The sequence below is a fragment of the Gossypium hirsutum genome, chromosome A12 (assembly GCF_007990345.1).
Source record: "Gossypium hirsutum isolate 1008001.06 chromosome A12, Gossypium_hirsutum_v2.1, whole genome shotgun sequence".
NCBI classification, from domain to species: domain Eukaryota; kingdom Viridiplantae; phylum Streptophyta; class Magnoliopsida; order Malvales; family Malvaceae; genus Gossypium; species Gossypium hirsutum.
In genome coordinates, this window is record NC_053435.1 from 96,896,079 (window position 1) to 96,909,608 (window position 13,530).

Here is a 13,530-nt window from a genome sequence, read left to right on the forward strand (position 1 = left end):
TTACTCTAGAACTATTCTAATTTTATTTTGGATATATTTTAAATATTAATTTAATTGTCTTTATAATACTCAATTCTAACTATTATTTATTCAAATATGAATTCCTTTTCTTCTGAGAATTTAGATACAAATTGTTAAATCTATTTATTTTTAAAATGTTAATATTGGAATAATGCTACCATATTTGTATAACACATATGCATGTCTATTCGATCAAGTATAATGTAGAATAGATCAGCATAAAGTACATTGGACGAAGAACCAGATCAAATGAAAAAAAATTGAAAAAAACTCACACATAATTTATGCATGTATCGCAATTGCATATAGTGAAACTCGAATTTAGATATTCACTTATTTTTAATATTTTATATTTGCTTAATTTATTTTATGTTTTGAAAATTGAAAATGTTAAATATTCATAAATTTTAAATTATATTAACACATAAATATATATTAATGTACTAAAGCAATGCTTATGTGTACCTATATTTTACAAATAAAATATTAACTAATATTAATAAATTCCAAAAACTGTTAAATTAAAATAGACTAATATATGCACATATCATTTTTAGACGAAATTCGAAATCGTACGGAAAAAAGAGAGAACAAATCTTTCAATGAACCTTTTATTGAAGGACATTAATGATTATGAAGTAAATAAGAAAATAAAAGAAAAACCAAAGAAATTTCTATTAGGCATGACCCGATCCGAATGAAACCCGTTTTGACGCCCCATTATGACATCAACACCACAAAAAGGCCTGCGGTGCGCGCGCTTGTAGTTTGGCCTCAGAAGAGAAGAGAAGACGACTCTTCCCATAACGTTGTTTGGTAGAACATCCCCATCACCCCCCCGTGGCAATCTCTTAAATCTATAATAAAAAACAACAAAAAATAATTTAAAAATCATTCAAACTGCCATCGTTCAATTCATAACAGAAATTTTAGTCCTCAAACAAGCTTAAAATCCAAACTCTCTCCCAAATGCAAAGCCCTTCCCGCTCTCTTTTCTTCATGTTGCCTACTTTTGCCCGTGGTTTAGCAGTGCATGGGCGGTGGCCAGGCTCACTCAGACCCGCCCGACAAGGAGGAGGACCGAAAGTCGCCGCTTGCTGCGGTGGCTGGTCTGCGGCTCCAAGATGCTCCTATTCTTTTCCTGCTTTACTTCCATACGGCTATACGGGCGGAGCTTACTGAGCTCCGGCGTCTGGCAGTTGCGGCCGCTGCGGATGGGAAGAGTGATTCATACTCGCGTGAATTCGTGGTTGAGCTGTTTAGAAGGTTCGAGTTTCTTAAGCTTGTTTGTAAGTATCACTGCGCTGCTGAAGATGAGGTGAGCTGATCTGACTGCATATTTATTCTGTTTGGCTGTCTAGAAAATGAAAATAGACTCGTCCGAAGAAAACGGACAAATGTCGTCCTTCTGTCTTCTTCAGATAAAATCTATGCAATTTTCCTTTTTCCCTTTCTTTTCATTTCTCAGCAATCAAATAGATCAGCTGGCTTTGGATCAGTTGAAATCTTTATTATTGATTCTTTTTAACTAATTTTACGAATATAAGATGATCAAGTAACTAACCGAGGATTATGCATGCAATAAGCATTAATTCATTGTTGTTTAATTATCAACTATAAACAAAAGACTTTTGGTGTAACCGAAACATAAGTTGACTTTCACACTGAATATTTTATATGTTTCATCCATCAGATTAATAAATTAATCAGAGTTTAGGTAGGTTATGTGGCTTTTGATTTTTATAAGTAGAAGAATTAAAGAAATAAGAATAGCTGCTAATTCTTTTAGTAATACTAAATTAATTAAAGACAGACAGCACTGAACAAACCTTAGCTAATAAAGAAACGCTCTTTTTTTAAAACATAGGTTAATGTTAAAAGGTTAATATTTGATGTACTTGCAGTGTATAAAAATGTTAGTGGAAAGCGTCTTAGTGCTGACATGAACTCCTAAAATTTGACAATACAAACCGGTAGGTAGAACTAAAGTAGCAAAAGAATTTTTTCCGTCAAGCACATATGTTTTATAATGTTTCAACTCGGATATTTTTCGGATTTCAGAAGTCCACATTAGCATTTAGATGGTTTTTCATTAGCGAAGTTTTAAATTTTACTTGTTTGTAGCAATATGAAATGTACAAAAATTTATAACCTAGTTTTATAGAGTAGAGACTAGATCTCATTTTTGACATACAAGGATTGCCTAGATACTTTAACCTCCATCATAGTATGCGTTTATGTACGTATAACTTTCCAATTGACATCAGTAGTTCCATGAGTATAAACAAAAATTGTTGGCAGGTTGTCTTTCTAGCTCTGGATGCACATGTTAAAAATGTGGCTTGTACATATTCACTGGAGCATGAAAGTATAGATCACAACTTCGATTCCGTTTTCTATTGCTTAAATGCATTGGAGGGAAGTGAAAATTCCTCTAAAGCATTGCAAGAACTTGTATTTTGCATTGGCGCCATCCAAGCTTCTATTTGCAAGCATATGTTGAAAGAAGAAAAGCAGGTAACTCTCTTATTTATTTTTATTAGTTATTTCTTTTTTCTTTTCTTTTTCCCATTACATGCATTGTGTTGCTTTTCCCCCATTAGCTTGCCCTTCGTTTCTAGTTTAAGCAATAACCAAAGATGAAGGTTGGATTGTTTTTGGGGAGTGGGCACAAAGATTTTTTTTCTTAGAGCTATATAGATGCATAAATTATTATGTTAAAAAGTGTATATATATACATACCTTCATCCATTTTGTGTTCATACTGTGAAACTGTTGTAGATGAGAGAACTTTACCATTGTCACATCTAAAGTATCAAAAGCATTCTCAGAGGAGATATATAATTAGATTAGATGCATATAAAAGTTTAAAGGATTATCCCATACACAGCTTCTGGAAGTTTTATAACTCCATAATAGATTTAAATGCATGCTGTGTGTCCATCAAACTATAATAAGGGAGTCGAAATGAGCTTGTAGTCCTAAATTACATTTGTTTCCTTTTTTGTTAGTCTATAAATTGAACAAAAGTATTTTTTATTCAAATGCCCTAATAGTATTTTTAATTAGACGCCCTTATCAAAACTAGGATGCAAAAGAAGGAAATCGCTATGCTATGAATAAGAAACTTCTACTTCACCGCAATTTTTTAGCCTGGAAAACCATGGCATCTATTGATTGATTAGATGACTTTTATTTTCTATTTTTCTAATTTAATATGTCTTTAAGGCAATTGATAGATATCTAACCAGGGGAGAGTAAAATTGCAAACTTCTCTTTTTATGTCTTTGTGTCACTTTTTCATTTGTTTATCTTTTAATTTTTAGCACAATGAGCTCTTTAAAGATGACACTCAAAATATTTAAAGTAGTAGGATACTTAATTTATTTAACAACAGCAGTTCCAACAATTAATTTTTGATATAGTTGCGTTCTTCATGTTCAACATGTCAATGCATACCTGACTAACCAATGTTCTACAATCTTATGCACGGCATGCAGGTTTTCCCTCTGCTGGTTAAACAATTTTCTTTCCAAGAACAAGCTTCTCTGGTGTGGCGGTTCATTGGTAGCATCCCTGTAATTCTGCTGCAGGATTTTCTACCATGGGTGATCTCTTTTTCTCATCCAGATGAGCAAGAAGAAATAAAAAATTTTGTAAGAGAAGTTGTACCGAAGGAAAAATCATTGCAAGAGGTAGATCCCTTGTTATATTCTTAACAGAATTTGAGAACCTTCCTGACGGTAACAAATTTAAACAAATTTTGAAGGTTGTAGTATCCTGGCTAGATAAGAAACACCGGACTGGTTTTGAGTTTCACATTGAGCTTGCGAAAGGAGTTCAGCCTCTTGATGGAACTATCTCTATCAAAAGCAAATTCAAATTCCATTTGATTAAGAATCCTCTTGGATGGATGAAAGCGCCTTGTTTTCAAACAAATCCCGGGAAAAATCCAATTGATGGCCTTCTTTTCTGGCAAGGAGCCATTCAAAAAGATTTGAAAGAAATTCTGGCAGAGCTGCATCAAGTAAAAACATCAAGCTGCTTTCAAAATCTTGATTTTATTGTACTCAGACTGAAATTCCTTGCTGATGTCCTAATCTTCTACAGGTAACATATGTTTCCTAAAACATTTTTGTAGACGAATTAAAATTTATTTGATTAAGGTGTCTACTTTAAATATTTCTGTCTGTGCCACTAAATGTAACACCCCCTAACTGAGTTGGCAACGGCCCGATCAGACTGAAATATTTAAAGTAGACACCTTAATCAATATCTAAGGGGCCCCTAACTGAGTTGGCAACAGCCCCGGTCATAGAAACCTCAAATTATGGTTGGTGGCTCTCTATGAGCCTAACTAATTTGAGGTCTCTATATGGTCAACCTATGGTGTGAACACTGACTCTGGGCCCCTTAGATTGGTTTAACTATGGTTTAAAAGTGAACTGTGAAGTATGATACTTGAAGGAAAGAGTATCAAGACCTCCAAAGTCAATAGCCAAGATTTGAAAACAGGGAATCTTAGTCTCAAGACTTAACAACTAAGTCTCGAGACATGCACTATTAAGTCTAGGAAATACCTCTATTATCTTTCCTTGTGCTATTATTTCTTTATCATCTTGTCCAAACTTTCAGAACTTGTTTTGTTATTTGCAGCAATGCACTGGAGAAGCTTTTTTACCCTGTCTTGGTTGATGTTTCCAACATTCAGCTGTCTCTGCCCGCTCAAGATCTCTACATTGCAAGTGATATTAAACATTTACTGTACTTGGTAAATTATAATAGTCAAAAGGGGATAACAGCAAATGAGTTTGTGAAGGAGCTGTGCCAGAAACTGGAGTCCTTTGTGATGAACATTGACATAAAATTTAGTTTACAAGAAAATGAGGTATAAAGTGATTATTTATTTGCCATTCTTATACAGCAAAGTAGGATAAGATGGTCTCTATTGAAGCTTCAATTTTAAGTCATGATATAGCTTTATCTCTTTGTAGTTACATACCAACTATGTTTCCAATAATCACTCACTGAAGTTTTGCCTGGATGACTGCCATTAACTAATTATTAAAAATGTTTTGCTACATTTTCCTTTGACACTTTTCCAGTTTCTTTCAGGTATTCCCCATCATTAGCAAGAACTGCAGTAAAGAAATGCAGCAGCAGCTTCTGTGCATAAGCCTCCAGGTGGTGCCACTAGGTTTGCTGAAATGTGTGGTCACCTGGTTTGCTGCTCATTTATCTGAGGATGAATCTAGGTCCATTCTGCATATTATAAAGGAAGGATATTCTTTGACCCATGCATCTTTTGCATCCCTTTTATTGGAGTGGTTCCTTTTAGGTTATTCAGGAAAAACCTCAGTTGAAAGCTTTAGAAGGGACTTGGAGAAATTGTTCAGCAGCAGATGCTCTTTTCTTCCTGTGTCAATTGAGGAGGATGCTGGATCTTCTTCCTTTCTTTCCGATATGTCCCTTGGTAAAGGATCTAAATCTAAGATAATTAAGCCAGTTTTTGTTTACAAAGGAAAGAAGGACTTCCCTTATTCTTCAGCTAGCTCCCATGGCATTAAGCACGATGGGACATCAAACTGCGGTGGAATCAATTTGCATATATTTTTTCCCAAAATGACAAGGGATTTATGCTTTTTTCCAGATTTTTCTGTTGAGAAGAACTGTGTTGATTATGCTATTGATGAACCAATACCAATGGATATGATTTTCTTCTTTCATAAGGCTTTAAAGAAAGATTTGGATTATCTTGTCCTTGGTTCAGCTCTGCTGACAGAAAATGCCGGGTTTCTCCCTGAGTTCCGCCAACGCTTCCATTTGATACACTTCTTATATCAGATCCACAGTGATGCAGAGGATGAGGTAGCTTTTCCAGCTTTGGAAGCAAAGGGAAATCACAGAAATATCAGCCACTCTTATTCTCTGGACCATGAAATAGAAGCTGAAAACTTCAGCAAAATATCCCTCATTTTGGATGAGATATATGAATTGCAACTTGAATATTCTAGTGGTGAACCAGTTACACTGGACTGGGTGGCGAAGCACCAAAAGCTGTGTATTGATCTTCAGGATACATGTAAATCGATGCATAAGTTACTCTCTGATCATGTGCATCGTGAAGAAGTTGAACTTTGGCCCTTATTTAGAGAATGTTTCACACTAAAGGAGCAAGAAAGGATCATAGGAAACATGCTTGGAAGAACAGGAGCAGAAATATTACAAGATATGATACCCTGGCTTATGTCATCTTTGACTCCGGATGAGCAGCAAACTGTTATGTCCTTATGGCACAGTGCCACAAGAAATACAATGTTTGATGAATGGTTAGGAGAATGGTGGGAAGGACATAAAATAGCTAAGGAAACAGAGGAGTCAACTATTCCTTCATGGACCCCAGATCCATTGGAGATTATCTTAACATATTATCCTGAAGTCCTTAACAAACGAGAAGCCATTTGCAATAATTTCTCAAGAACTAGCTCGAATGGTGCTGGTATTGAGCTGTTAAGATTGTCCAACATAGATGATAAAGTAAAGGCTTTTAAAGGTGATGAAAACTGTTCTGAATGTTCCAAACTGTTTAGCATGAGCAGTGACAAGCGATGCAATGAAGCAGCTGATCTGATGGGCAGGACTAATGAGCCAGATCAAAAGTTTCAAGTAACTCATAACACTGGGCAATGCAAACAACTAAAGACAATGAGTCAAGAAGATCTAGAGGCTGCCATAAGAAGGGTGTCATCTGACACATCCTTAGATCCTGAAAGGAAATCACACGTGATGCAGAACTTACTAATGAGGTGGGTAATAAGCATTCCTTTTCCATTAATGATATCTTTTAAACTTTAGGAGAAGATTTGTGGTCTTCGTAGGCTGCTTTTAGATAATCTAAACGCTTATTTCACATGTTTATAATTGGCTTTGCAGGCAGAAAATCCTATCTGCAAAAACCCATGAGCTAATACATTTATCTCAAATGAGACAATAGGCTGCTAGAAAATACAATTAGTACCTTTTTAGCAGTTTATATATCTATTTTGTGGGGTGTATGTGTTTTTTATATCTTCATAGAATTATGTGTTTTTTATATCTTCATAGAATTTGACTCTTTTTTTTCTGGTACAGTCGTTGGATTCTTAAGCAACAGATATCTAATTTAGAAGTAAACAATTCAAATAATGGAGAAGGAATTCCAGGTCAGCATCCATCGTATCGTGACCCTCTGGAACTAGCATTGGGTTGTAAACACTACAAGAGGAACTGTAAACTTTTTGCCCCATGTTGTAACCAGCTTTATACATGCATTCATTGCCATAATGAGGTGGCTGATCATAAATTGGATAGGTATTAACACTTTGTATATAAATTTGCTTTTCCCTTTTAAAAATTAGAAGTTCCAAATTTTGTCTCTCTTCATCACATTTACCTGCTGTTCCTAATAAATATGCAGAAAATCTGTGACAAAAATGATGTGCATGAAATGCTTGGTAATTCAGCCAATTGGATTTACATGCTCAATGGTTTCCTGCCATAATCTATCAATGGGAAAATATTATTGCAGGATCTGCAAGTTATTCGATGACGAAAGGTGATATCTTGTTTAATTGTTCTCATATAAGATCTTTACAGTGTTGAAGATTGATTTTGGCCATTTCTAGACACCTAACGTGATGCAACTATATTCTGATTCTCTTCAAACTTCATTGCTACCATTGACTCATTATTTTTACCTTTGTTAAGCTAACAAACTTAATAGGAAAGGATCAGATTTAAGAGTTTGTCCTTGATCAAAGTGGCATTGGAAACATGCAACTTATCTTTCTCTATTTCTATTCTAGAATATGCAATACTAGAAATTAGTATGCAAAGCTACTTCCACTGCACGATTAGAATTTGATATTGATATTTTTATATGTTTCTTCTCTAGTTTACTATTTAAATGCTTGTGCTTGATATGTGGTCATTGGTGGGTGGTTGATAAGTTTTGCAGTTATAACTTAAAAGCATTCTTTCTTCGCATAAATGGAAGGCCAAAAGTAAACTGATTTCAAATGTTTGGAATGTTATACTTTATGATCTCATATATTATGCATAGTCACGTAGAAGTCATTGCATTTTATCAGGGACCTCATGAAATTTTAAGGGAATGAAATTTTTCGTTGAGCAGACATAAAGGGAAATGTGTATTATCCATGTCAAAATCTGACATAAAATGATGTCACCTCGTACTTTCATGAATGGAAAAAGACAATAGATAACTCAGATATGAATATTTTATACAGTCGAAGGGTATTAGAAAGTCTAAACATTACTATAATTTTATTTTCATTCTGAATTCTAAATTGTTATTATTTCAAATATTATTCTTTCTTTTTTAGTCTTCTTAGGTTGCCTTTAGGAAATTGGAATTCAAAAGATGAATTTGGATTTAAAATAGCATAAGTTGCGTGATAAAATGCATATAAATGTAGTATTCATGATTAGTTTTCAAATATATGAATTTTTGGATGCCTATGAGCAGTGAATTTGAAATTTCTATTATGTAATTGTAAATTTGAAATTCATCACTTTATACCTGTCAAATAGATAATTATTTTGATTCTGAACTAGCTTAATGCATAATTTATAGATTTCATTCTCATTTTATATATTAAACGAAATCCCAATCCAAAATTTGGAATATGTTTCAAAACATAACATTAACAAACTGCAAGTTGGTGCAAGTTTAAAGCTATTGTGAACTACCTATCATGCAATATAGAGGGTTGTTAACTTCTTGATTCTACATTTATGAATTGTTTTACATGGAAAATTTTCAACAGGCAAATTTATCACTGCCCTTACTGTAACCTCTGCCGAGTAGGGAAGGGATTGGGTGTTGACTACTTTCACTGCATGAATTGCAATGCCTGCATGTCACGATCTCTGTCACTGCATGTATGCAGAGAAAAGTCCTTTGAGGACAATTGTCCTATTTGCCATGAAGATTTCTTCAGCTCCACAGCTCCAGTAAAAGCGCTTCCTTGTGGACATATGATGCACTCAGCTTGTTTTCAGGTACTTAAGTCTGAAGTTCTTTTTCCTTGCAACTTTCACCCAAATTTATCTGCTTCTTGTGTTGTTTCTAGGATTATACTTGTACACACTACACCTGCCCAATCTGTAGCAAGTCACTTGGGGACATGCAGGTTTGTTTCTCCTTATCTCTAATGTCAATGAATGTTATCATTGTAGTTCTAAGTTGACTATATCCAGTTATCATGTCAGCGCAAATTTATCCTTATATCTGAAATTGCTTGCATTTTCTCATATGAGTGCTTCACTGCTGACAGCAACAATATATGATATGTTGCCTTCCCTAAAATGTACTTGTTTGTGATTTCCTAAATCAATTGGTTCATAAAAAGAGTGAACCTATGGGGAATCAAAATCAGTGTCCTGTAGTAACAAATTGTTTAGGGTTAAAACATTTCTGTAATAACAATTTTTTTGGTCCTGTAATTTCTACCCTCGTTAGTCTCAATTAGTTGGGACCCGGGAGTTTTAGTTAAAGGGAAGAAAGAGGAAATAACACTTTCACATCATTATGCTGTAATTAGTGCTTGAAGATATGTAAACAGCTAAACTTTTAGAATCAGTAATCCAGAATCTAACCGGCTTGAGAAGATCTGAAGTCTACAAACTGAAGAAAACAATGCCTCACATTTGTATCAAATTGATCCATGTTCAAATTCTAGTCTTCCCCATGAGTGGCTATGTGAGTACTATTAGCAGAGATGATCATGCTAGCCACTAACATGCTTGACTTCAACTTTTATTTGTTTCTTTTTTTACATGGAAATTCAGATTGCCTGCTTGTTTAATTTGATTATATCAAGTGCATTGGAACTATCTTTAGTAAATGACGATGAATTGATGCTTTGAGGAGTTGAATGATCCTTAAACCTTTTAAGGGTGTTTTTTTGCAGGTCTATTTTAAGATGTTGGATGCTTTTTTGGCTGAAGAGAAAATTCCAGAGGAACATCATGACCGAAATCAGGTTCATCGTGTTGTTTATTTGTCTTGGTTTATCATAGGCACTCTTCTTTGTAAGTTATAGAAGCCGTGTTTGAGAAATTATGATACGGACTGGATAGTGAAATTATTAACTTAAATTACAGGCAATACTATGCAATGACTGTGAGACAAAAGGAACAGCTCCCTACCATTGGAAGTATCATAAGTGCTCCAACTGTGGCTCATATAACACGAGAGTACTATAGAAGATGAAAGACAAGCGTGCAATTCTCTCATCATCCATTGCCAATTGAAAGAAACCTACCTTAGGCCCACCATGAGGATAATATGTCTTAAGGGTCTGTCTTCCCTATTTTGAAAACTTTACCAACCGTGTGCATGTTCTAGTTAAATAAAACCAAGAAACTCATTCTTGTTATCCAGCTGCTTATTCAAGTGATGTTTCCTATTAAACCCTACGCAAAGATTCTGCTTATAAAATACCCATACTAAGGGAGACAACGGATATGATGCTTTTTGTTTTATATAAATTATGGAACTGTTTTTTTAAATTAAATCATCGTATGTTTTTAGGATTATTATTATGCATGTTTAGTATAATGAGAAAGGATTGTATCAAATAGGTATATTATATTTTTCAAGATGAAAATACTGATATGACATAAAATTATTGGAAAAAGGATACAAATAACATAGCATCATTGTTTCATACAATCCAATCCTTAGAATAATTATGGGGAGTAAAAACTCCACAAACATTATATTAATGCATTTCAGAGTTTATTATAACCTTTAAGCTGTTTCATAACTAGAGGTGATGATGGGTTGGTTTGGGTCGGGTCTTAATAGAATTTTAGGCTTGGGCCATATTTAAAAAATAGGCTTAAAATTTTACCCAAATTTGGATCGGATAAAAATGTTAAAATCCGTACTTGACTCGGTCCATTCGTATTAAATTTTTTATATTATTTTTTATATAAAAATAAATTTAACAAATATAATACATCAAATAGACTAAAAATATTTGTAAGCACTAAATTTTTGTCCGACTAGAATTTGTGTTTAATTTTCAAAATTTAAAAAAAAAATTTTAAAAATAAAAATTGCATTTTGACCCCTAAACTTTTCCTAAATTTCATTTTGACCCTTAAACTTTCTTTAAATTTCACTTAGACCCCTAAACTTTCATTAAATTTCATTTTAATCCTAAATTTTCTAAAAATTACATTTAGCCCCAGAAGTTTTGCTGCATTTGTGATTTGGTCCTTCAAACAGGTTACGTGATTTTGGGCACCCACTTCCCAGATTTTCAGGCCACAAACATGAGTGGCTGCTCCTTCTTCACCTACCACCTGCAAAAAGGAAGCAAATATCAACTATAAAATGGGTTTAAAACCCCAAAATCAAACCCACACCCACGAAAAAAAATAAAAAAAACTTGCAAAAAGAGAGATTTTTTCGAAGGAAAAAAGAAGAAAAGAGAAGAAAAGAGAAAGAGGAGAAGAAAAGAAAGAGTACCGACGTCGGAGGAGGTAGCGGCGGCGCAAGCGGTGGTGGAGGCTAGACTTTGAAGAAGAAGAAGGAAGAAGAAGGAAGAAGAAAAGAGGAAGAAGAAAGAAAGAAAAAAGAAAAAGAAAAGAAATAATAAAAATATTATAACAGTCGGGTCAACCCGACCCGACCCACCTACGACCCGATCTGACCCAGCAGCCCAAGAAAAAAAAGAAACAAGCCCAAAAAAAACCAAAGCAAAAAAAAGCAGCAAAAATAAGAAGAAAGAAGTAGAAAAAGAAGAAGAAAGAAGCAGCCCAAATGCAGGCCCAGCGCAGCAGCAGGCCCAGCAGGCCCCCAGGCCCAGCGCAGTAGCAGACCACCCACACCAGCAGGCCAGGCCCAAGCCAGCAGCCCAACCGGCCAGCCCAGCAAAAAAAAAGAGAAAAGAGAGAAAAAGAAAAAGAAAAAACAAGAAAAAAGAGGTTCAATTCGTGTAACCCGTTCGACGAAGCTCGTGTTTCGGTAGCTTTTCGGTAATTTCGTTTATTTTATTTTAATGCTCGTATTTTTATGTTATTTCGTTTTAATATTATTAGCATTTTATGCATATTTATATTTATATTTTTAATTTAATTTGATTTTTATTTTATTTTATTTTAAATAATTTTAATAAATAAGGCAACGAATCGATTTAACATAAAATCGTTGATTTCATCGCTATGTTGGGTGAATATCACCGGTTTGCGTTAAACTCGATACGCCCTTTTAAAAATAAAAAAATATTCAAAAAAATTGTAATTTCAATAATCCTCGTGCTTTTAAAAATTCTCATGTTTCAAAAATCTTCGTGTTTTCAAATTCTAGTGTTTCAAAATTTTCTTGTTTTCAGAAAAAATTTTCGTGTTTTATAAATTTCCGTATTTTCAAAAAAATCATGTCTTTCAAAAATTTTCGTGTTTTCAAAAAAAATGACCGTGTTTCAAAAATTTCCGTGTTAAAAAAAATCTTTGTATTTTCAAAAATTTTCGTGTTTCAAAAATCTTCGTGTTTTCAAAAATTTCGGTGTTTCAAAGATTTTCGTGTTTTCAAAAACTCCGGTGATTTTAAAAAAAATCGTTTTCTAAAAATTTCCGTGTTTCAAAATTTTCGTGTTTTAAAAATTTTCGTGTTTTAAAATTTTCGTATTTTAAATTTTTTTAAGAAAAAAATTGTGTTTCAAAAAATGTCTTGTTTTAAAAATTCTCGTGTTTCAAAAAATGTCGTGTTTTAAAAATTTTCGTGTTTTTGAAATTTCCGTGTTTAAAAATTCTCGTGTTTTAAAAAAAAAACTTTCATTTTTTTAAAAAAATTTCGTGCTTCAAAATTCTCGTGTCTTAAAAAAAGTTTTCATATTTCAATCGGATCACGACTAAATATTAAATGGAACTCGTATTTTTGAAAATTAAGACAACATGCGTTTAACGAGATACCAATTTTGGGCGTCGCGAGGGTGCTAATACCTTCCTCGCGCGTAACCGACTCCCGAACTCTAATTTTCTCTGGATCTTCACGTAGACCTAAAATTACCTCTTTTTTAGAAAAGTTTAAAAATAAATTTTTCTTCTAAAAAGAGAATTTATTAGGTGTCCGATCACACCTATGAAAAAAGATCGGTGGCGACTCCCTTTTCAAATAGATCGAGATTCTGTTTTCAAATTTTCAATATTTATTTCGATTAGCGCCCGTGCCCAATTTTTAGGTCGCTACAGCTGGCGACTCCACTGGGGAAAGCCTTTTTGAGAGTCGTGTCTGGAATTAAACATGTTTTGTCAAAATTTTTAAATTTCCTTGTTCAAAGTAAATATTTGGTCGTGATCCGAAAATCTCGTTTTCAAAATTCATGCATTTGTATTGTGCTGTAAATATTTCTTCTAACTTGCTTATTTGGTTGTTTTTCAGTTTTTAATTTTTATGGTTTTAATTTTGGTTTAGTTTCTTTAAGTGAAACGTAA

At 33.8% G+C, this 13,530-nt stretch overlaps 1 protein-coding gene across 1 annotated transcript; it reads left to right on the forward strand.

Annotated features, from left to right (window-relative positions):
- The first annotated feature begins 794 nt into the window (after window positions 1-794).
- Window positions 795-10,601, forward strand: LOC107939855 (zinc finger protein BRUTUS-like At1g18910). The gene is made up of 12 exons (XM_016873235.2): window positions 795-1,339; window positions 2,323-2,538; window positions 3,522-3,716; window positions 3,791-4,131; window positions 4,678-4,909; window positions 5,137-6,827; window positions 7,153-7,371; window positions 7,478-7,615; window positions 8,850-9,084; window positions 9,156-9,215; window positions 9,996-10,067; window positions 10,189-10,601. The coding sequence occupies exons 1-12, from the start codon at window positions 1,055-1,057 to the stop codon at window positions 10,288-10,290; spliced, it is 3,786 nt and encodes a 1,261-aa protein (XP_016728724.2). The 5' UTR covers window positions 795-1,054; the 3' UTR covers window positions 10,291-10,601.
- Window positions 10,602-13,530: the final 2,929 nt, after the last annotated feature.